General features: G+C 45.4%; 2 protein-coding genes across 2 annotated transcripts in view; one reads left to right on the forward strand and one right to left on the reverse strand.

The window, feature by feature from the left end:
- The window catches only part of LOC134936836 (tetraspanin-15-like), a 535165-nt gene that overhangs the window by 377966 nt on the left and 131643 nt on the right, over positions 1-25556 (forward strand). The window lies entirely within an intron of this gene.
- LOC134936835 (putative nuclease HARBI1) lies at positions 15916-18989 on the reverse strand. Its single transcript, XM_063932110.1, has 4 exons — positions 18123-18989; positions 17666-18038; positions 17335-17356; positions 15916-16031 (listed from the first exon to the last, which is right to left on the reverse strand). The coding sequence occupies exons 1-3, from the start codon at positions 18865-18867 to the stop codon at positions 17353-17355; spliced, it is 1122 nt and encodes a 373-aa protein (XP_063788180.1). The 5' UTR covers positions 18868-18989; the 3' UTR covers positions 15916-16031; positions 17335-17352.

Raw genomic sequence — 25556 nt, forward strand, 5'->3', positions numbered from 1 at the left:
CATTATAGCACACTGTACGAGCCGAAATTCACAATATAGCACACAGATGAGCTGAAATTCACATTATAGCACACAGTACGAGCCGAAATTCACATTGTAGCACACTGAATAAGCCAAAATTCACATTATAGCACACTGAATGAGCCGAAATTCACATTATAGCACACGGTATGATCCACAATTCACATTATGACACACGGTATGATCCACAATTCACATTATGACACACGGTATGATCCACAATTATGGGAGAGGGAGAGTGACAGCAGGGACATAGGGACAGTGACAGAGAGAGTGACAGCAGTGACAGTGAGACCCCTACTTATCCCCTATTGATTATAGGCACATTGCCCCAGGGACAGGTTCGAGTGACCTGGGCCTTGCGCCCAGATCACCATTAATCTCCTGAGGGGGGGTACTTATTAACTGGGCCTAGCGCCCCCTAACTGCGCACAGGCCAGAGGCCTGACTTCACCCACGGGCCTAGCACCCGCCTAACATGGGGCCAGTTGGGTGACCTGGGCCTAATGCCCAGGGTCACCTTATTTACCTAAAGGGCACTCTGAACTAGGGCCTTATGCCCTCTACATGGGGACAGGCCTAATGCCTGAATTAACCCTACGGGCCTAGTGCCTGCCTACTGCGCCACAGGCCTATAGCCTGATTGTGCCCACAGGCCTAGTGCCCGAACCCTGGTGGTCTAGGGAGGGGAGGGGCGTGACGGGTGCACTACCTGTCCTGGTGGGAGAGGCACCAGGGGGGAGCTTCGTTAGCTCTTTTCCTTTCCACCCCTGGTGGCCTCTCCGGTCCTCAGCTTCTGTCTTCTGCCGCTGGCCCGTCCTGGCCAGCGGTGGCGCCTCTTCTGTCTTCTGCTGCTGGCCCGTCCTGGCCAGCGGTGGCGCCTCTTCTGTCTTCTGCCGCTGGCCTGTCCTGGCCAGCGGCGCCGCCTCTTCTGTCTTCTGCCGCTGGCCTGTCCTTGCCAGCAGCGCCGACTTTTCTTCCTCCTGGAGCGCATCTTCTGGCCTCTTCCGCGGCCACTGGACCTCTTCGCCGCTCTTCCGCGTGGCCTCCTCTCTTTTCCTCGTCCCAGCGGCATATGACGCTGCAAACGCTGATTGGCTCGCCGCGGCTGCCTGTGATTGGCCGCCGATCCGTGAGCCGAAATTGGCTCACAAATGGCGCCAATCTTTAAATGTCTCCACCGCTGCAGCCTAATCAGCGCTGGGATCAGACACTTGATCCCAGCGCTGTCCGCCACCATCTCCTGCCGGTCCACCAGCGCTGGGGACAGACACACGGCCCCAGCGCTGTCTGCTGCAGAGTCATGTAGGGGACGCAGGTCCCCTGCATTCTGCTACAATTTAAAAAAAACAACTTCCGGATCTGTGGAGAAGTGGCGGTATACCATACCACCGTATACCGCCCCACTTCGACCACTGGTATTATGGTTGGTTAAGTCGTTTGCGTTAGGGGTTACTTTAGCAGTTTGAGCTAAGGGTTAGGGCATTAGGGATGGGTTAAAGGTTAGGGTGTTAGGAATATGGTATTAGGGTTAGTTTAGCTGTTTAGGTTAGTGTTAATGGTTATTGTGAGATTTGGGGTTAGGGTTGGATATTAGGGGTGTTAGGGTCAGGATTAGCATGGTAATAATATTATTTATATAGCACTCTTTCCTCCAATAGGCCTCAAGGCACTTAACAGAAAGTGAGAACATAATACAGTACAGAAACTATGAACATGGCAAAGCAGTATAGCTTTGCATGAAATAAAGAGGCCATGAAGATAATACAAAGGGTGTTCCCACCATATTGGGTCATCAGTTGCAGGATTTGATCATCCTACCCACAAAGGATCCAGGTGAGGTGCCACGGCCGGAACCCAGCGCCATTTGATTCCAGGCACGCTGTTGTGTGCTGTATAAATAATATTATTACTATGCTAAGAGTGCTATATAAATAATATTATTACTATGCTAATCCTGACCCTAACACCCCTAAAACCCAACCCTAACTCAACCCTAACCCGCTGTACTCTGCCATAGTATACAAGTGGCTGTGCTGTGTCCAGACTCATAGTGGCTCTGCTGTATATAGAAGTGTGCTGTGCTGTGGATTCCAGACTCCATACAAGTGGCTGTGTGTTCACATATAATGAGCACTACAGTGTGTATTGTCACTCAGTTGCAAAAAAGTAAAAAAAAGTTTAAATTTTATTTTTATTATCTCATGTTTGTACAACCTGTCTGCGCTGTACCCCTGTGTGGTTATTATTCACGTACATATAAAAGGAAGCCCTTTGAATTGCTGCAGTTTGAGTTGCACTGCAAAGTGAAAAATAAATATATTGTTCTATTGTTTCTACTGTTCTGATGCACTTTACTCCTGTGTGTTTATTATTCGCTTACATACAGTATAATAAAAGCCCACTAAATTGCTGCAGTTTTAGTTGAGCTGCAAAGTGAAAAATAAATATATTGTTCTATTGTTTGTACTAGTCTTGCACACTTTACCCCTGTGCATTTATTATTCATGTACATATAAAAGGAAGCCCTTTGAATTGCCTCAATGTGAGCCAAGCTGCAAAGTGAAAAATAAATACAATGTTCTATTGCTTATACTGTTCTGGCTCACTGTACCCCTGTGCGTTTATTATTCACATACATGTAACAGTAATAAAAGCCATTTGAATTGCTGTAGTCATCTGTGAATTGAAAAACAGATAATGATCACTTTAAAAAAGAACAACCAAATACTATGGGGTATATGCAATTAGCGGCGAATCGCGGCAAATTATCGCCGTTTTTTAATTCGACACAATTCGACAGGTGAATTCCGGCAGGTGGCTTCCGGAATTCACCATATTCAATGAAAAACGGATTCGACAGTCCCGCGGGCGAAAAACGGCCGATTTGCCGGATTTTGCCGCGATTTAAAAAAACGGGAAAAACCTGGAAAAAAATGGCGTGGGGTCCCCCCTCCAAAGCATAACCAGCCTCGGGCTCTTCGAGCTGGTCCTGGTTCTAAAAATGCGGGGGGGAAATTGACAGGGGATCCCCCGTATTTTTAAAACCAGCACCGGGCTCTGCGCCTGGTGCTGGTGCAAAAAATACGGGGGACAAAAAGAGTAGGGGTCCCCCGTATTTTTTACACCAGCATCGGGCTCCACTAGCTGGACAGATAATGCCACAGCCGAGGGTCACTTTTATACAGTGCCCTGCGGCCGTGGCATTAAATATCCAACTAGTCACTAGTCAGTGTCGGCAGTGTGTAATAAAGTTGTACTTGTCACGGTGTGTGTCTCCTGTTTTTATTTGGGTATTTTTTTTCCAGTAGTACTACAGGTACCAGCGGGCCCGTTTTTCTCCCGCATGCTGGTACTTGTGGTTCTCCAAGTACCAGCTTGCGGGGGAGGCTTGCTGGGACTTGTAGTACTATTGGAAAAAACAATATTCTGTCATTTTACTCAAGGCTATCAGCCTCCCATCCGCAGCCCATGGATGGGGGGGACAGCCTCGGGCTTCACCCCTGGCCCTTGCGTGGCTGGGGGGGGGGGGCCTTGATTGAAAGGGTCCCCACTCCCACAGGGTACCCCGGCCAGGGGTGACTAGTTGGATATTTAATGCCACGGCCGCAGGGCACTGTATAAAAGTGACCCCCGGCTGTGGCATTATCTGTCCAGCTAGTGGAGCCCGATGCTGGTGTAAAAAATACGGGGGACCCCTACTCTTTTTGTCCCCCATATTTTTTGCACCAGCACCAGGCGCAGAGCCCGGTGCTGGTTTTAAAAATACGGGGGATCCCCTGTCAATTTTTCCCCCGCATTTTTAGAACCAGGACCAGCTCGAAGATCCCGAGGCTGGTTATGCTTTGGAGGGGGGACCCGACGCCATTTTTTTCCTGAATTTTACCATTCCATCTAAAAAAAAAAAAAAATATTTTAAAAAATATATAAATAATAATTGTGCCTCCAAAAAAGACAAACCAAGTACCTAATCCCTTCTAATATAAATAGATATGCTATTATCAATAAAAAAAACACACAAAAAAAACATGTTTTAAATTTTTTTTATTAGTTTTACCCACCAAAGTGTGGCGGATTGAAAATGACGAATTTACTGTCTAAAAGCACTGTTGTCGAATTTCCAAACTTCAATTGAATACACTTTGGTCGAATTGCAGCACTAGTATCATTGCAGAAAAGTCGAATTTGACAAAAGTCGAATTTCAAAAAGTCGAATTTTGAAAGTCCGTTTTTTGGACGGAAAGTACTGAATTGCATTGACGATTTTTTTTTTTGGGCGAAAAAGTCCCGAAATTCGACAATTTCAGGAATTCGACCGCAATTGCATATACCCCTATGGCGGCAGCTACTGTGCCAGTCATGCAAAAGAAAAGAGAAAACACACCCTAGGGTGGATTTTGCTCCAGGCGCTGATTGAAAAAGTTGCGTGAACGCAACGAAACGCGTTGGTGATTGCTGCTGTACGTGCCCAGTGTTTATCACTCAATCTCCTGAGGAACTTTTCACCTGGACCAGGTCCCCATTACTGCCTTTACTTGTGGATCCCGTTAGAAGGACATCTTTCCACCGTGGAACTTTTACACAGCCATACAAGGGACAACCTCTTGCGGATGCCAACCGCTTAAAACACCTTGGACAACTGCTGGTGGTAAATATATACACGATGGATCACTAACGGGACACTCAGAGTCTATCACTAGGGGACTGTACATTGGAACAGGTTTGAATGTTTCCCACTAACTCTCACTGAGACCGAGAGGGGCACAGCTGTTTTGAGACCTAACACATATTGTGTTCTCCAATTTCTTTTAATATCGTACTTTTAATATATTTTAATTCATTTTAATGTTCAAATAAATGTGTGATTTTCAATGTGACCACTCTTCTCTCATATATGACCAGCAAGCGCTTTAACCTTTTCTTTGTGTATTGACTGTGCCAGTCATGATGACAATACTAGTCCTTCAACATCATCTACTAATGCCGATTCTCAAGGGCAAAGAAAGTTTAAGCCAGGGCATCTAAAAAAAAATGTAAAAAAAATATACAATGGCAAATTAAAAAAACACTTCTAATAAAGGTAAAGTTTGGTGCAGAAGAACATAAAATTGCCAACATGATACAGATGGAGCCACGCTCAATGAGCATGGCTGCATCGCAGGCGGGGGCGCGTGGCGTGCCTAGGCGCGCCTGCGCTTCAGGACGCCACCGAGCATACAGAGATGCTCTCATTCACTTTGAATAGGGCACGTGCGTCCTATTAGTTCCCGGCGGTATGCCTTTCCGGGCGCACCTAGTCGCAGACGGAGCCACAATTAGCGTGGCTCCATCTGTACTTACCACACACAGTGGCAAGGAAAGACTCGGGTCTTGGCATTCATTTATGAGTGGTGGTTCTGAACTGTCAGTGAGGCATCTTCTCTTGTCTCTCATGATGATGCAAGACCTTTCACTCAGAGTCTAGAAGATGTTTAAAAAAATGAAAACCACTAAGTCAGTAGAGCAAACTGTGTGTTCCGAACCGTTACACATCCATCATCACACATCCCTAGGGAGAGTCTAGGGGTGTTCATGTTAACTATGTGTGATTCTGACATTTCTGACACTGTCCTTATAGCTAAACCTATTTTGCCTCCTTCCATCAATTTATTTTACAAAATTATAATGTTATTAACACCTCCTCATCAACCTTCTTATTAGTGATCGGAGGCAGTCCTTCCAAAAAATTGTTTTGTGGGGGCCCAAACAAACCAAGCACTTTAGCCACAAAAGTGGCAGTTCATGTCAATGAATTGCTAGGTTTGTTAACCTGCATGCCATTTTTAATATCCAACATAAGGGTGGGTGGGGGAGCCCAAGGACAATTTCATTGTGCACCATTTTTCATTTTAGCCACTGCTGTGGAGCAATATATCATAGATGTGCTGTGTCTGTGCCACTGCTTTGTCATTTAGTAACAGTCAGCTCGCTGCAGCCTTTGGCCTAAACTGGATGAGAACAATATTGTGAGCTATGAGGTGGTTAGAACTGACTGGAAATTACTGGAAATTAATGTTATTAAGGTTAATAATAATGTAGGAACCAGAAATGGCCAATGTATGTGCATTTTGCTTTTTTGTCTTTTTTAAAAAGAAAATACAAAAACAAAACCAGTCACTGTGTTTAGGCAAAACCAAAACCGGACCACCAATTAGAACCAAAACCAGCAAAAATGATCCGGCGCACATCTCTAATTATCTTTCTCTGAGCACGAATGTCAGATACGACTAAATCTGTATGTAGATGTACACTTTTGTGCGATGCGCTGTGCAAGTTTGCATATTTTATGCTAAACAAATGGGTGTACGCCCAGATTAGCATCAGTCCAAGTATGGGATTAGTAAGAGAATTTATAAAACACTGTTTATCACAGCAAGATTGTCCATCTGGCAATTCGAGTAAATACTAGAAGAGCCTATGGCCAGAGGAGCCAATCCAGCTGTGTCGGTGACTGACCAGCACTCTACTCAACCATCATGCTTAAACGGGGAAGGGGGGGGGGGGCATGAGGCCACGTCCCTGTGACACATGGTGATCAGGGCTGTAACTAGGAATGTGCGAGCGGTGCCATCACAGAGTGCAGGACTCTGGAATTGGCTCCGTCGCTGCCCCACGTTCCTTGCATCGATTCAGAATCACTAGTGCAGTGCCACCCAGATCCTTTGCACACTGCAGCATGTACCGCCCCCTGGAGCAGTCTGAGTATGCTCAGTGCAGTGCTGTTCTTCCTGGCGGCTGGCAGCCCTGCCCCCTTGCCATGACGTTGTGAAGCATTGTTACGGCGCTGATGGTGACACCACTTTTCCAGGCAAAAATGGGATACCCGGGTCAATTTATAGCCCCACCCCATTCCAGATAGCTACGCAAGTGAAAATAAGATTTTACTCACCGTTAAATCTATTTCTCGCAGTACGTAGTGGATGCTGGGAACTCCGTAAGGACCATGGGGAATAGACGGGCTCCGCAGGAGACTGGGCACTCTAAAAGAAAGATTAGGTACTATCTGGTGTGCACTGGCTCCTCCCACTATGACCCTCCTCCAGACCTCAGTTAGGATACTGTGCCTGGAAGAGCTGACACAATAAGGAAGGATTTTGAATCCCGGGTAAGACTCATACCAGCCACAACAATCACACCGTATAACTCGTGATACTATACCCAGTTAACAGTATGAAATATAACTGAGCCTCTCAACAGATGGCTCAACAATAACCCTTAGTTAGGCAATAACTACATACAAGTATTTCAGACAATCCGCACTTGGGATGGGTGCCCAGCATCCACTACGGACTACGAGAAATAGATTTAACGGTGAGTAAAATCTTATTTTCTCTGACGTCCTAGTGGATGCTGGGAACTCCGTAAGGACCATGGGGATTATACCAAAGCTCCCAAACGGGCGGGAGAGTGCGTATGACTCTGCAGCACCGAATGAGAGAACTCAAGGTCCTCCTCAGCCAGGGTATCAAATTTGTAGAATTTAGCAAACGTGTTTGCCCCTGACCAAGTTGCAGCTCGGCAAAGTTGTAAAGCCGAGACCCCTCGGGCAGCCGCCCAAGATGAGCCCACTTTCCTTGTGGAATGGGCTTTTACTGATTTAGGATGCGGCAATCCAGCCGCAGAATGCTCCAGCTGAATTGTGCTACAAATTCAGCGAGCAATAGTCTGCTTAGAAGCAGGAGCACCTATTTTGTTGGGTGCCTACAGGATAAAAAGCGAGTCAGTTTTCCTGACTCCAGCCGTCCTGGAAATATAAATTTTTAAGGCCCTGACTACGTCCAGTAACTTGGAATCTTCCAAGTCCCTAGTAGCCGCAGGCACTACAATAGGTTGGTTCAAGTGAAAAGCTGATACCACCTTAGGGAGAAACTGGGGACGAGTCCTCAATTTTGCCCTATCCATATGGAAAATCAGATAAGGGCTTTTACATGACAAAGCCGCCTATTCTGACACACGCCTGGCCGAAGCCAAGGCCAATAACATGACCACTTTCCACGTGAGATATTTCAAATCCACAGTTTTAAGTGGCTCAAACCAATGTGATTTTAAGAAACTCAACACCACGTTGAGATCTGCAAAAAATTGTATACCAACAGGTAATAGATCGGGCGCTTAAGGTTGCTGCACCTCTAATGCTGCTGCTAATTATAGTGGGGTAGTCACACCCAATTAAATCAAAACACAAACAAACAAATAGCAGCGCTGATAAACTTGCTAATACATACGGATTGAGTGAAAAATATTCAATTTAATATAGACGGCAATCATTAGCCTATTAAAACCAACATACACAACTCATAAAAATAATTAAAATGGGTCTCAATTATAATTGCCTCTAATAAACAGTCCGTTCCTATTTAATGAACTGGATAAGCAGATGTATAATGCATAGAAAGAGAGACTGACTGCGCAGTCTACCATCCAACTTTACCAATACCGCTAGAGGTGAAGTCCCTTGGTAGTTTGTTTGTAAGTGTCCAAGCGGATTCCTCAATGCTTTGCGGTGTCCTTTTCCTTAGGTTGGAAGTTGTAGGATGTAAAAAAATCTTTCCTTATTTTATCTGCAAGGGTGGAAGTCCAGTTCTGGTCCGGATATAGGCAATAAATTTGGCAAGTGATGACCCAAGGATGACTGGTGCAGCTTTTTCCCTCTTCCCTCGTCTCTGTGCAGAAAGGAAGCGCCCTTGACCCGCTTGCTTTTCTGAAGCCGAAAGGACTACCTGATAATACAGTGCTTTCTTAGGCTGTGAGGAAACCTGAGGTAAAAAATTTTCTTCCCAGCTGTTGCTGTGGATACGAGGTCCCAGAGACCATCCCCAAACAATTCCTCACCCTTATAAGGCCCTATGTGCCTTTTAAAGTCAGCATCACCTGTCCAGTGTCGGGTCTCTAATACCCTCCTGACAGAATGGACATTGCATTAATTCTGGATGCCAGCCGGCAAAATATCCCTCTGTGCATCCCTCATATATAAGACGACGTCTTATGTTCGCAAAATAGTATCCCTGTTTGACAGGGTTACAGACCACGCTGCAGCAGCACTATCTGCAGGTCTCAGTCTAGTACCTGAGTGTGTAAATACAGACTTCAGGATAGCCTCCTGCTTTTTATCAGCAGGTACCTTCAAAGTGGCCGTATCCTAAGACGGCAGTGCCACCTTTTTTGACAAACGTTTGAACGCCTTATCCACCCTAGGGGATATCTCCCAGCGTAACTTATCCTCTGGCGGGAAAGGGTACGCCATCAGTAACTTTTTAGAAATTACCAGTTTCTTATCGGGGGAACCCACGCTTTTTCACACTTCATTCACTCATTTGATGGGGGAACAAAACACTGCCTGCTTTTTCTCCCCAAACATAAAACCCTTTTTTAGTGGTACTTGGGTTAATGTCAGAAATGTGTAACACATTTTTTATTGCCGGGATCATGTAACGGATGTTCCTAGTGGATTGTGTATATGTCTCAACCTCGTCGACACTAGAGTCAGACTCCGTGTCGACATCTGTGTCTGCCATCTGAGGGAGCGGGCGTTTTTGAGCCCCTGATGGCCTTTGAGACGCTGTTACGTCATCCAGCCTTTTATGTAAGGAGTTGACACTGTCGGTTTATACCTTCCACCTATCCATCCACTCTGGTGTCGGCCCCACAGGGGGCGACATCACACTTATCGGCATCTGCTCTGCCATCACATAAGCCTCCTCATCAAACGTGTCGACACAGCCGTACCGACACACCGCACACACACAGGGAATGCTCTGACTGAGGACAGGACCCCACACAGCCCTTTGGGGAGACAGAGAGAGAGTATGCCAGCACACACCAGAGCGCTATATAATTTAGGGATTAACACTATATTGAGTGAATTTTTCCCAATAGCTGCTTGTATATACAATATTGCGCCTAAATTTAGTGCCCCCCCTCTCTTTTTAACCCTTTGAGCCTGCAAACTACAGGGGAGAGCCTGGGGAGCTGTCTTCCAGCTGCACTGTGAAGAGAAAATGGCGCCAGTGTGCTGAGGGAGATAGCTCCGCCCCTTTTTCGCTGACTTTTTTTATGGATTCTGGCAGGGGTATTTATCACATATATAGCCTCTGGGGCTATATATTGTGATATATTTGCCAGCCAAGGTGTTTTTATTGCTGCTCAAGGCGCCCCCCCCCCCAGCGCCCTGCACCCTCAGTGACCGGAGTGTGAAGTGTGCATGAGGAGCAATGGCGCACAGCTGCAGTGCTGTGCGCTACCTTGGTGAAGACTGATGTCTTCTGCCGCCGATTTTCCGGACCTCTTCTTGCTTCTGGCTCTGTAAGAGGGACGGCGGCGCGGCTCCGGGAACGAACACCAAGGCCAGTTCCATGCGTTCGATCCCTCTGGAGCTAATGGTGTCCAGTAGCCTAAGAAGCCCAAGCTAGCTGCAAGCAGGTAGGTTCGCTTCTTCTCCCCTTAGTCCCTCGATGCAGTGAGCCTGTTGCCAGCAGGTCTCACTGTAAAATAAAAAACCTAAAATAAACTTTCTTTCTAGGAGCTCAGGAGAGCCCCTAGTGTGCATCCAGCTCGGCCGGGCACAGAAATCTAACTGAGGTCTGGAGGAGGGTCATAGTGGGAGGAGCCAGTGCACACCAGATAGTACCTAATCTTTCTTTTAGAGTGCCCAGTCTCCTGCGGAGCCCGTCTATTCCCCATGGTCCTTACGGAGTTCCCAGCATCCACTAGGACGTCAGAGAAAGATTGTGATATTACAATCCAGTCTTTACACAGATTATAATGTGCTCTAAGCTAGAAAGCATATCAATAGATTTCATAGATTTGTGATCTCATTTAGGGGAGCAGTGCATACTTGCCGACCTAATGGCTGCTCCCTCCGGGAGGGAGCAGCTAGGTTAGCTCCATGAGGAGTAGCTCCGGGAAAAGGAGCTGTCCAAGGAAGTGGAGCCGTGATCATGTCATCGCGGCTCCGCCCCCCGTGGGAGCCTCCCGCCCATTCCGGGAGAGTAGGCAAGTATGGAGCAGTGTTGTGTTTCCTATACTCAATATTGGGGGCAGCAGCGTTTCTAGAGAGGAGGGGACCCGTGTGCAGACTCCGTGTGTGGGCCCCCTCCTCTCCTGTAGCCGTCACCGCCGCTGCTAGCGCTTTCAGCGCTGAGACTCTGGCACAGTGCCAGAGTCTACAGCCCATGCACAGGACTCCGAAAAATGGCCGCCGCGCCATTTTTCTGGAGTCCTGCGCATGCGCTGTAGACTCTGGCACTGTGCCAGAGTCTCTAGCGCTCAGTGCGCTAGCAACGGCGGTGACGGCTACGGGAGAGGAGGGGGCCCACACACAGTCGTCGATGCTGGAAAGGTAAGTATAGAAGAAATAGGTGCAGTGTGTGCGGTGTGGGCCCCTTCTGGACCTAGGGGCCCGTGTGTACCGCACACACTGCACCCATTATAGATACACCAGTGATTGGGGGGTTATCATCTATATACTATCTATCACTCACTCACTGACTGACTCATCACTAATTCTCTTACTTCCCAATATGCTAGGAAGCTGAAATGTAACATAGGTATTCTTCAGATGGGACATAAGGAAACTACGTAATTAGAATTTTAATAAACCTCTCCTAAGGGGATGAAAAAGGGGTTGATATAATGACATCATTATCGATGCGTGGCTTGCATTGCATGAACGATAACGCCCAAATGGACAATCGGATCAAAATTTGGATTGTACATCCAGTGTGTAGAATTTAATAAACAACAAAAATGGTCCTGTCACTTTTTACCGTATCTACTACATGTGCTCCTCGAGTAACGCCAAGAACCACGGATTAATATTTACTGAAAGCCCATACACACTTGCCGAGAAAATGAGCAACATCGCTCATTTTCTCGGCAAGTGTGTATGCTGCCAGTGACGATCGATGCGAAGCCCAGGGGGTTGGCAATGATCGTCACTGTCAGCAGTGCATGCATGCTCTATCTGGACTGTCGTCCGGGAGCTGCATGCACGGCCGGCCGCTGCGTGACATCACGGAGCAATATGAGCGGTCATATTGCTCAGTGTGTACTGGCGGCCGCCGACCGCCCGGGAAGGGAAACACTAGAACGTCGTCTAGTGTTTATGGACCTTTACATTAATACATTTAAAATTTACAGCTCTATAGATTTACCACATTTTTAACACTCATTTCACAAGCGTGAAAATCAGGCCCGCCTTCAAGGGGGGCGATGGGGACTTCAGTCCTGGGCCCGGACTGAGATGAGGCCCGGGTGGCTGCAGTTATGATCGGGGGCCATTGCAGCTGCCTGCCTGCAATGTGCACCGGCAGCTGCCTCGGAGGAACAGACTCAGAGCCGCTGCGCTAATCTAACTACAAGGCCGGCCGTGAGCCAATCGGAGCTCACGGACCGGAAGCCAATCAGGATCTGCCACGGCCTGCTTTGTAGTAATAATAGCGTTGCAGCTCTGTTCATCCGTGTCGTGGCTACCTGGCGGTGCGCAGGCAGCTGTCCCTGTCCTGATCCTCACTGCTGCCTCCTGGGCCCCCTCCAAATGAAAGTTTTGGGGAATACAGTGGGGAGTAATGGGGCAGCATTTGTGTGTGGGTGGGTGGGGGCTGCCTCATTTGTCAGTCCAGGGCCCCTTCATTTCTGATGGCAGCCCTGGTGAAAATCATAAACTCCCGTGCGAAGAACGGATAGAAGACCTAGTACATTTATAAGTGAGGCAATTTTTAATAGTTATGTCATACATTAAACACTTAAAAAGATAATTCAAAAGTATAGCAGTGATCTTGTAAAGTGGGTGTGGTATTGAAAGTCGACAGTAACTAGGTCGACAATGTCTAGGTCGACCACTATTGGTCGACAGTAACTAGGTCGACAGGGTGTCTAGGTCGACAGGGTCTTTAGGTCGACGTGTTCTAGGTCGACAGGTCAAAAGGTCGACATGAGTTTTTAATGTTATTTTGGTGTCGTTTTCTTCATAGAGATACCGGAAACCCCAATTAGTGCACCGCGTCCCCTCGCATGGCTCGCTTCGCTCGCCATGCTTCGGGCATGGTGCCTTCGCTCAGCACAGATTACCGTTCCACGTGGATCGTTAAGTATGAAAAGGTTCAAAAAAAGAAGAAAATTGTGAAAAACTCATGTCGACCTTTTGACCTGTCGACCTAGAACATGTCGACCTAAAGACCCTGTCGACCTAGACACCCTGTCGACCTAGTTACTGTCGACCTAGACATTGTCTACCTAGTTACTGTCGACTTTCAGTCCGGATCCCTTGTAAAGTATGTACTCCTTACATCATGGAATGAGTACAGCTATATTTCTTTACTCAATGTGACAGAAAACCATTTGCTGTGCTCTGATCTCCCACCTGCATTTCATGTACAATAATGTACCAGAGCAAGGTAAATGACCATGGCCCTCATTCCGAGTTGATCGCTAAGTTTTTCGGTCGCACAACATATTCGCAAAGTTGCGTTAATGTAGTAAATTTGCGAACCTCCGCCCTCAACGTATTTTTGCAAATTCGCACGCAGTATTACACAAAGTGGGCGTACGCCAAATGACATCGCAGTAATGCGAAACCATCGCAGCATTGCGAAACCATCGCAATAACACATATTTAATCGTAAAAATACTAAGTTTGAGTAGATTTACACATTTTACCGTAAAATTGCACACTTTTAAGGTAAAACGCACCAAAAAGTTTTTTTTGGCTATTAAGTGAAATTACACCTTTCCTTTTAAAGTCCACAAGCCCTTTTCAATTACGAACCCAATTAGTGTAATGATTGATAATGTTCCTAAACAATTAAGTCTGTAAAAAAAAACAGATTAACACTTTGTTGCCATAATTGCCCATCAACATGTAAAAGTGTAAAATAGTTTTTTTTTTTTTTTCACTTTTTTTTTTTTTTAAAAAGGTGTTGTTTGTGAATGAAGGTTTTTACATGTTTCTTAACACAATAATCTCCTGTATTTTTTGTTAAAAATGTAACGTTAGATGTGTGTAATTTTTTTGGCAAACAAATTCTGCCTGCCAATCTGCTGATCCTTTTTTGCATTAATAAACACAACACCCGGTTAACTTTAATCAACTTTTTTATTTTTTTTTGGTTAATATTTTTTTTATTTTTAAAACAAATAATCAAAATCAAGCAAATTTTTGCAATTGGTCAACACAATTCATTATTCCTTGCAGGTGTAGGCGCATGGTGTAAAGAATCCCGGATAAACTTGTAGGATCTCCAACTGCAACATCTGAAATTAAGATGCAACACAAACATTAATAACTTAATTACATTAATTATTATCCAAGCAAGGCGCAAAGCACACTTAAATGCTGGCATGTCCAAACTGCTGGACTCCAGCTGTTGTGAAACTACATATACCAGCATGCCTTTACACAGTTTTGTGGTCAGGGAATGGCAAAGCTGTGTCAGGGCATGCTGGGATGTGTAGTTTCTCAACAGTTGGAGTGCCGCAGTTTGGACAGGCCTGCTTTAATGGCAAAGTTACTACATCCTGCCTGTTTTATGGTACAATCATTAGCAGAACACACAAGCCTGCTCAGCCTTTTTATCAGATTTTAAAGTGTTCCAGACCATGTGTTAAATTTACTACTATGTGAGTTATATTTAAGATGGAACGTTGCCCATAGCAATCAAGCAAAAATATGATTATTATATTGTAGAAGTGGATCCCAATTTTTAAAGTATAATCTTATTGGTTGCTATGTCCGACATCCCATGTTAAAGATAACTACCATCTTCGTCAATGTTACACCATGTTGGCATTCATTCCCATTTGTTGTTTTATTTGTATTTTATTTTTAGGGGGTTGGTCCTGCATCATCACACTGCATATCCACATCTTCAGAAGGCCAACATATCATAGCATTCCCACACTCCCTGAAAGCTGCCCTTACTAAATAAGTGCAAACAGGTTTGAGTAGAACAATTAGTAATTTTGAGAATGTAACTTTCACACAAAAAAACAGTGTGTCATTAGGCTGCATAACAAAGTGAAGCATGTGATTTGTAAGTGTAAATATTCAGACTACACAGGCCCAAGTGTAAAAGGCAAACAACATACTAAACTCCACTCAGGTCTAACTGTTTACCAGAAAAACTAACACATATAAACCCTGTTCTCCTGGCAACCCTGGCTACCTAATGAGTGTCAACCTAGAGTGGACACACAAAACATTGCACACATACACACTGTACATATAATGACACTCACAAATATGTCAAGACAACATGTACACCATGATGAAATTTTCAAATATTTGTCCAGGGTCCAAGAATTCTAACAGTACAACACTGCATGTTTTGACATTGTAAGTGTAAGTGGGTAATCATTTTTTTCATTATAAAACAAAACTTACTTTCCACGGCAACCTCAAGACTCCCGGACCGGTCTGCAGGGGCTTCCTCTGCCCATTCACTGGGTGGGGATGTTGGCTGGATGGGGGAAGGTGGCTGGATGGGGGAAGGAGGAGGGATTGGGGAAGGAGGAGGGATTGGGGAAGGAGGAGGGATTGGGGAAGGAGGAGGGATTGGGGCAGGAGGCTGGATGGGGGAAGGAGGCTGGATTTGGTTGCCAATTTCAGAGGGGGGGTCTGATTGAGAGGGCGAGGGGGGCGGAGAGAAAGTTAAGGCAATAGAGGGTGTGGGGGGTTCAGATTGGGATGTAGAATTAGAAGGAGAAGGGGTATGGGAAGGAGGAGAAGGGGTCCCAGAAAGAGATGGAGAGGTGTGGTGAGAAGGGGAATGGAAAGTGGAGTGGGCCAGGGAAGCTGATGGGGCCTGGGAAGCTGAGGTGGACTGGGAAGATGAGGTGGACTGGGAAGCTGAATGGGGACTGTGAAGGGGAGGGGGAGTGAGAAGGGGAGGGGGAGTGAGAAGGGGAGGGGGAGTGTGAAGGTGAGGGGGAGTGGGAAGGGGAAGGGGGTGGTGAGTTTTGCCGTTGTTGTTGTCCTAGAATGATAATTGTGTACAAATTTTGTAAACATGAGAAATTACTTAGTAATCAATTTATTTTCTCAATGTTCTGTTCAATGTTAAATGTTTTTTTTTTTGTAATAGCAAAGCAAACATGTTAAGATCCTCTTCATGTTGGCCACAGCAAACAAAATGAGTCCAAATTTTTACTTTGAAGCTCATTCCTTCATCTAGTCAATTGAGTCATAGTGATTGGTCTAGGCAACATCACCAGATTACTATTCCAGGAACCTTATTATATAGCCAGCACTGATCAAGTTTTTTGGTTCTTTTTCCTGCCTGCTTCTTATTTTTTTGAAACATGCACTTGTTTGGTGTTACTTTGCTACAGTCAGTACTGTTTTCCCTAACCACACACAGTGTCATAATTTCCAAAAAAGGACACAGCAGGTTGCAATTAGCCTACCATTTACTCTAAAATGATTGAAATTCCAAGGGGATTACAGCAGGAATTTCGTTTGCAATTGGCCAAAAGCATGTGCACTGCAGGGGTGGCAGATATAACATGTGCAGAGAGAGTTAGATTTTGTTGGTTTGAGTAATTATGGGCAGGGTAAATACATGCTGCTTTATTTTAACAATGCAAATTTATATGCAGATTTAACATACCCCACCCAAAAATTACTCTCTCTGCACATGTTACATATGCTTCCCCTGCAGTGCACATTGTATTGAACAATTGAACCATAAATTCCGGAAGCCCTAAACTTGGAAAAAAAACCATTAGCACAATTTTGAACCAAAACATTATGTAAGGTAACTTACTTCGTGTATGCAGAGCCCGAATTTGCTGGCGGATCTCCGCCAACAAATCTGGAGTCCTCCTACGGAGATCACTCCACCTCCTTTCTAGCTGGATGATTGTCCGCCTGCTGCGGACGCGAGTCCGCAGCAGGCGGCGGACCTCCGCGTAGGCCTCGCGCTTCACCCGATTGGGGATGAAGCGCCCAACGCGGCCTACGCGGCGGTCCATCACCGCAACCAGCACGCGGAGCTCCCGCCTGGTGAACGGTGCTGCACGCATCATGGCAATGGCGTTTTCCTTATTTGGGCATATATTTATAGTGTCTGTTAGCATGTGATTGGTCAAAAATCTATGTTGTCATTTCTAATAACTTTATTGCTCTAAGCAATGCTGTGAAGAGCAGAGTGTTATTTGGCACGAGCGGAAATTCGCATTAGCAGAAGCGAAAATGTTTTGAACACAAATTTAAGAAAACAAAACACACACAGAGACACAGGCTTTAGATAAAATTACTATACATATCTGTGTACTCACCACAGTTCGTGTGATCATTCAGCTGGACAGTCACAAAGTGTGAAACATTGAGTATCATTTGTTTGTGTGTTTGGTTACAGAATCAGGATTTGAGGATATAAAATAAATAAGGACACTATTTATTAACATTACAGTATTTAAATTTCTAAATAAACATTGTAAGCTTAACGTGTTTTTGGTTTTTGTTAAAAAAAACAATTACCCATTCCAACACAACAAAAGCCTTACCCAATCACTTTACAAGATCATACAAAATGCAATCATGGTTTAAAAAACATAAGCATACTGTGTTGTATTATTTCTGCAAATATAAAATATAAAAACACTATACCTGAAATATTCTGCAACAATTCTTGCCCTCACTTGGCTCCCCCTCCGTGTCACACTCCCCCCACCGAAGCGTGGACCAACCCCTGGCTCCTCATCAGGCAATTCCTCTGCCTGAGGAAGCTCTACACTACTCCTTACCGCGATATTATGTAGTATTGCGCACAGGACCACTATTTTACTTGCCATCTCCGGCGAATACATGATGTCGCCACCAGTGCGGTGGAGCACACGAAACCGCCCTTTAAGGACACCAATTGTGCGCTCCACCAGCTGCCTAGTGGCAGTAAGCGCGGAGTTAAATGCCATCTGTGGTCCTGGCCTGGGATTACGGTAAGGAGTCATGAGCCAGGGGGTGCAAGGATATCCACGGTCTCCTGTTGGTAGATAATCCAAAATTTCAAAATAGTATATTTGTCAAGTTATTTTTGTTTGTTTCAAAAATTAAAGCAAAAACTCACCCAATAACCACATGTCTGCTCGTTGACTTGATCTTAATCTCTGCCATATCCCTGATTGTCTAATGACATATGCATCATGGGAACTTCCAGTAAACTTTGCATTCAGGGAAAGGATCTGGAGGGATGGCCCACAAACAACCATTACATTCAGAGAATGAAACAGTTTCCTGTTTCTAAAAATTTCTTCATTATGTCTTGGTGGCTGAATAGCAACATGTGTGCCATCCACAACCCCAATAACATGTGGGAAGCGACTACCACCTTCCGCAAATTGCCGCTTCACCACATCTAGGGCACCAACATCCAAAGGCATATCAATGAACTGCTTCACCCGCTTTAGGAAAGCCTGGCAGACACGCCGCAGGACCTTACTGAACTGGCCCTGCGACATGCCAACCAGGTCTCCCACAACATGCTGATATGAGGCTGTAGCCAAAAAATGTAACACTGCAAGGAATTGTGTCAATGGTGGTATTGCTGTAGGATACCGAATTTCAGACTCCAGATCACTCTCTATTATGGAGAGAGTGTCTAGGATTAGATGTGGTGGCAGCCGGTATCTACGCACCACCACATCATCTGGCATCCCAAAAAGTAGGACACGGGTTCGGAAAATTGGTGGCCTAGCACGCCTCCGTTGCCTTGGTTGATGAGGAGCCGGCTGTGGTTGTGGGGCTTGCGGTTGGGGTGGGAGTGCTGGCGTGGGTTGGGGAGGTAGGGCTTCTGCTGCAATATATATTGACATCACACACTTTTTAAAAAAAAAAAAAAAAACAAAGATGAAGAATACAAAACTAAAGTTTGACAAATATACTACAATAAAATGGTTTGACAAATGTGGTGTCAACTTACTGCAGGAGCGTACATTTTTTCTGTGTTGAATTCATGTCCAAAATGTAAAAAAAATTGGCAAATAACAAATAAAGAACAAATTTAATTAAAAATACATATGTTATTTTTACAATTTCCAAAAAAAATTTATGGGTACATTTCTCTGCATAAAAAACTTCACTAACACCAATAAAAAACCACAAACAAAAAATAATAGGCATTTAGTAGCTAGACCAGGAAAGACAAACACTACTTTGCAGATCAATCCTGGTAAAAAAAAATTTGGTTTAGCCAAAAGGCAAAAAAAAAAAAAAAAAACAATTTTACAAAACACAAACAGGCACCAACACAGGCCAAGGACACTTACCTGCTCCAAAATAAATGAAAACTTGGTGTTCCCTAGCACACCAATCCAAATAAATATCAAAGGGTTATATGACCCAAAAACAAGCACCTACAAGAGAACACAAATGATAGTCACAAATAATAAGCACATGTTTATTTTCACAAATGGACTTGCCAAATATATATGGGATTAAATAATTAAACAAAAAAACATTAATAAAACACTTTGACTTCCAAAAATTAACAATAACATTTCCACAATACTCACAAACGAAAAATTGCATAAACAATGCAACACTGTCTATATTCCAAACGCAAACGAAAGGACAAAGGTATGCTTGACAATTACTCACTCTGCAAATTCCACTAGCACCTTCACGCACAAGCCAACAAACAAATGAAACTCCAAACTACCTACACTCACAGCGTGCAAACTCGGCCCTTAAATAAGCAGTGCAATCATTCACCAGATTAATAGTGTACACCTGTGTGAATTAACTATTCGCACGTAGGTATATAAGCGCACACACCTCGGCGTACACGTCATCACAAACATGGCTTCTCGTGAGCAAATCGCAGCAGAGCTAGACCGCATTGCAGAGCAGCAGATGGCATTGCAGAAACAACGCTTAGAGTGGCAAAGGCGCTTGTTAGAATCCGCCTCTGCGGATGTGGAGGCAGGACCTAGTACTCTGCAAATTTCTGCTTCTGAACCTCAACAATTGAGTGTGGATACCCTGCCACACACACATAGTGAGCCAACTGAGGGAGAATTGACTTTAGCCACACAAACACAGCAGACAGAAGCTGCTAGTGAGGAGGAAGATGGAGATGAACAACAAGAAGAAACCTCACAGGCTACCTCCAGACGGAAAAAAAGACAGCCTGCATTCACTAAGAGGGAGTTGCGTGTCTTGGTCACGCAGGCCATGCCCAAAATACATAGAGGGCCAAAAAACATGGGTGCTGCTTCAAAAGAACGCATATGGAGAGACATCACAAAATCTGTGAATGAAGTTGGCTCTGTCGTCAGAACATCACAGGAAGTGAGACGACGGTAAGTGCATCTTGACAATCCATTTTCTGTGCTAAGTTGTTCAAAAAATATAGTTACATATCATGTTCTGTCTAGCAAACACAAGCAGAACATGTGTGCTATATATTTTCTACAACCAATAATAATACTCAACTTTGTCCCTCTTTCACAATACATATGTAGGTGGGCTGACTTCAAATCCCGCCTGAAGGCAAAGAGGGCTGCGGAGTGGAATGCCTCAAGGGCTACAGGGGGTGGACCACCTGTCGCTGTGGAGTATACTGACTTGGAGGAGATGGCGATGGACTGTGTCAGTTATGAGGAGGGCCAAGGGGTGTCTCATATGGACACGGACCTGCCTGAGATTCTGACGGGACATGACTTGGAAGGTAAGTTTACACATTTATTTGTCTGTAATTTGAACTGTATTTAGAATCTTTTACTAATTTATACTCCAACTTTTTCCCCACACATTCTTCTATTTGCTTGGCACAAAACACAGCACAGGGGGGTGAACAGTTTGAGTCACAGGCCGGTTATGTGGTTGAGGCTGAGGTGGAGGGACCTAGTGGGTCTGGCAGTGTGGGCCAACAAAACCCACCTCTGCAGGTTCCTACTGGCCCCCCCACCCAACCCTCTGCTATCCCGGAGATCCTGCTTGAAATTGCTAGGTATGGTGAGAGCCTAAACACATTTCAAGACGGGGTCATCCGGGAGGTAAGCCAGATAGCTGTCCGGCTCACTGAGATCCGAACCTGTGTTGAGCAAGGTGTTGCTCAACTCTGCCAAGGTCTGGCAGAGATCAGGCAGGCCCAAGAACAACTGGCCTCCTCAAACCAAACCCTTGCAAATAACATCTTGCAAGGGCTCCAGGCCATCGCTGTCTCCCTTGCCCACAGTGGCAGAGAGCCAACCACATCGGCTCCCTCCCCTGCCCCTGCCCAGGAAGAACAGGCCACTGGGCAGGCCCAACGAAGGTCACTCCGCAGACCAAGCAAAGAAGATCAGCCTCAGGCGGGGAGAAAAAGAAGAAAGTGATGTCTCTCCAGATGGGCAGCACCCATGTTTTTGTAGTTGCCTCTATGTTATTTTGGAGTTGGCTTGTGTGGCCAGAATGGATCACTCCCTCTTAGTGAAATGTCTTTTTTCTGTTTGGAGGAATTGTAGCCTGTGAGTTTCTTTTAACAAACAACAGAGCCATCTTCCTCTCACTAGTGTGCTGTGTATTGTTGTGTTTGTGTGGTGGATACTAATTCTTTTTCATTTGGTATCAAATTTGTGTGTGGCAGGGTGTGTAATATGTTTAATTTATGCATTTAAAAGATACTTTTGTCAGAAGCAGAAATTTGCAGAGTACTGAGTTCTGCTATCTAATTATTGTCAGTGCCATCTGCTTGGTGCTTGGTCTATCTCTGCCTGTGAGACTCATGTGGAGCCATGTTTAAATGTTGTGTAATATTCTTCCCGTAATAAAAAAAACATATTACAAATGTGTGCAATTTCTTGAAGGTAATGCATTAGCAAAATCTTAGTTAACAAAAGATTAGGTCAACATATAGACACTTGGTGACCAATCTGCTAATTCTCCTTAAAATTCTAAATAATTTAAAAAAAAAGGTATGCTTTGCACCACACTTTAATGTCCATATTAATAAAACAGACACGACAACTTGATTAAATATCTTTGGTCAACATGACATCATTGAAAACATTGACAGATATTATAAACATATATTAGTGTGACTTTTAAAACTAAATCATAGTGTATGCTGCATTATGTGGGTGTTGGTTAATTGATAAGAATGTAGCAGAATTCTATAACTTTATCTAAAAATGTAACTTGTTTGTATTTAGTAGTCTAACACACATTAAAACATTTCAACAAAATGCTTACACACCAAGGTAAACACAAATAACAACCTTATTTGACAGTGTGTGAGATTAATATGTGAGTAGAATAAACATGTAATGTGTGTTCAGTCAATTGGTGGTTGGTAACTTTCATGTGCTCAGTAATTAACAAGTAATTGGACATCAGATGAATGTGCTCTCCAATTAACTGCTAATTACTGCATACACACTTGTACCAGTACTTCGCAAATGTAGAGTAACTGCAGACCTACTCTGCTGCTGCGTGAATGGTGCTACGGTTTCCTATGTTAGTTTTAACAGCGACAATGTTTATTTGCGAAAACAACGCCCAATGCTAGTTGCATACTCCCACACAGTACGCCCACTTTCACGCCCATGTCGGAGCATTGCGAAGTCTCGCCTCCGCCACGCCCACGCCACTCCTCGTTTTCGTTTGGCAGTTACGGCTTTTTTTTTCCAAAGTAATTTTGCACAGTTGTCGTACGTATGTCGTCGCGCATGCGTAATCACGCATTTGCGCATGCGCAGATACTTACATTTCGGACATTTGCGATGCGATGACTCTTAGCGATCAACTCGGAATGAGGGCCCATGTTTTATTTTCAGCAATGTATGCCAAGGATCAAACCAATTATCATTATTTTCAAACCTGACCCTACGGCCCCATTCTGCAGTTAATGTCCACACTTTCACCAACCTTTAGAAAAGGTACAGTCCTTTTTCACTGCCTTTAATTACACTGGATCCATATAGCACAAGTACGCAGTTTGTTTCTTGCCAAATTGTTCTCTTACAAGCACATTGCAAACTCATTCTCTCCTAATTGGGCTGTTGTAACCTGTCACTATTCTATCTCAGTCACTAATTCCTCCAGCTCCATTGATTCTCAGTGCAAGCAATCCGTCTTTGCAAGTAAGATTATTGCATCTAGGTAGGTCGGGATGTGGGTTACATACAGAAAACATGGGGCAGATGTAGTAAGCCTGGAGAGGTGATAAAACTGTGATAAGTGCAAGGTGATGACGCATTTTCCAATAAGCTCCAATATGTAATTTAACAGTTATGAGCTGATTGGCTGCCACATTATCACCTTGCACTTATCACTGCTTTATCACTTCTCCGGGCTTAATACATCTGCCCAGGGCCGGATTAACAATGGGGCGGATGGAGCTGCAGCTCCAGGCCCCCCATTGAAAATAGGCCCACAGCCACAGTGAAGGGACTCATAGTTGCCGGCATTACAATGAGTCACACAGACTCATTGTATGCCGTCGCCAGCGCTGCACCCGCCGCACCGCCACCACCACTGCCTACAGTGTATCAGTCACTCACTCATTGAATACGAAGACTCCTGGTTGGAGCGGGAGGAGGAGCCGATCGCGTCTCTCCTCCTGAGCGCCTCCGCCCCCAGCCTATTAGTTGTGCTGCTGTGCTGAGTGACGCGAGGGAGGGGGGAGTAGCAGCTCTCCCATCTACTCCAAGCTCCTCCCCCCAGACAGTGCTGATAAGTGATGAGGATGGGCTGGCCGGAGGGGGAGGAGGAGGAGCCGCTCTCTCAGCTCCTCCCCTTTCCTGCTGTGACTCAAGCACCGCATGGGCAACCAGATTGGCCGCACAATGTAGCCCTGGGACTCGCAGGAGCTATTCTTGGCTGCATGGAGAGTGAAGAGTGCTACATTCTACATTCCTGGATGCCAAAGGGTGAGACCGGAGGTGCCTGTTTCAGTAAGTTTATTAATTTATATGTGTTGTATGTACAGTATTTGTGAGTCAGTAATTGGTTTATGAAAGTTAGTGGTGTCTGTGTCAGTAAGTGTGTGTGTGTGTGTGTGTGTGTGTGTGTGTGTGTGTGTGTGTGTGTGTGTGTGTGTGTGTGTCAGTAATGGGTGTCTGTCAGTAAGCATGTATGTGCTAATAAATCGTGTGTGTGTCAGTAAGTGTAATCTAGGTCAGTAAGGGGTGTCTGTGATATTAACTGGTATCTGACAGTAATGGGTATCCACAGAGCCGTTTATTGCGGCGGGCGAGGCGTGCATTCGCACAGGACACCCACCACGGCTCTAAGTCGCTCTTTTTGGCTCCCACTCCTCCCCGTCATTACTATTCCGCTTAGGGGGCAGGGTTTCGTGCAATGATGCGTTTGCGTCATGACAACACAACGCAAAAGTGTCATTGCACGAACTCCGCCCCCCAAGCGCAGTACTGATGACGGGGAGGAGGGGGAGCCGGGACACGACGGGAGATTGGAGACTGGAGAGGCGGGCCGGCGCGGGACAAACAAAGAGTATAGAGGTTTTTTTCTTTTCTTTGTCTCTCTCTTTGTTGAAGGGGTCTCTGCCTGCCGTAATGTGTAAAATGGGAACACCTGCCTGCCGTAATATGTAAAATGGGGACACCTGCCTGCCGTAATGTGTAAAATGGGGACACGTGCCTGCCGTAATGTGTAAAATGGGGACACGTGCCTGCCGTAATGTGTAAAATGGGTACACGTGCCTGCCGTACTGTGTAAAATGGGGACTCTTGCCTGCCGTAATGTGTAAAATGGGGACACCTGCCTGCCGTACTGTGTAAAATGGGGACACGTGCCTGCCAAAATGTGTAAAATGGGGACACCTGCCTGCCGTAATGTGTAAAATGGGGACACCTGCCTGCCGTAATGTGTAAAACGGGGAGTCTTGCCTGTCGTATTGTGTAAAATGGGGACACGTACCTGCCGTAATGTGTAAAATGGGGACTCTTGCCTGCCGTAATGTGTAAAATGGGACACCTACCTGCCGTAATGTGTAAAATGGGGACACCTGCCTGCCGTAATGTGTAAAACGGGGACTCTTGCCTGCCGTAATGTGTAAAATGGGGACTCTTGCCTGCCGTAATGTGTAAAATGAGGACACTTGCCTGCCGTAATGTGTAAAATGGGGACACTTGCCTGCTGTAATGTGTAAAATGGGTACACCTGCCTGCCGTAATGTGTAAAATGGGTACACCTGCCTGCCATAATGTGTAAAATGGGGACACCTGCCTGCCGTAATGTGTAAAATGGGGACACCTGCCTGCCGTAATGTGTAAAATGGGGACACCTGCCTGCCGTAATGTGTAAAATGGGGACACCTGCCTGCCGTAATGTGTAAAATGGGGACACCTGCCTGCCGTAATGTGTAAAATGGGTACACCTGCCTGCCGTAATGTGTAAAATGGGGATGCTGTCTGCCGTAATGTGTAAAAATGGGACGCTGTCTGCCGTAATGTGTAAAAAGGGGGGCGCTGTCTGCCGTAATGTGTAAAAAGGGGGACGCTGTCTGCCGTAATGTGTAAAAAGGGGGACGCTGTCTGCCGTAATGTGTAAAAAGGGG

The sequence above is a fragment of the Pseudophryne corroboree genome, chromosome 6 (assembly GCF_028390025.1).
Source record: "Pseudophryne corroboree isolate aPseCor3 chromosome 6, aPseCor3.hap2, whole genome shotgun sequence".
Lineage (NCBI taxonomy): Eukaryota > Metazoa > Chordata > Amphibia > Anura > Myobatrachidae > Pseudophryne > Pseudophryne corroboree.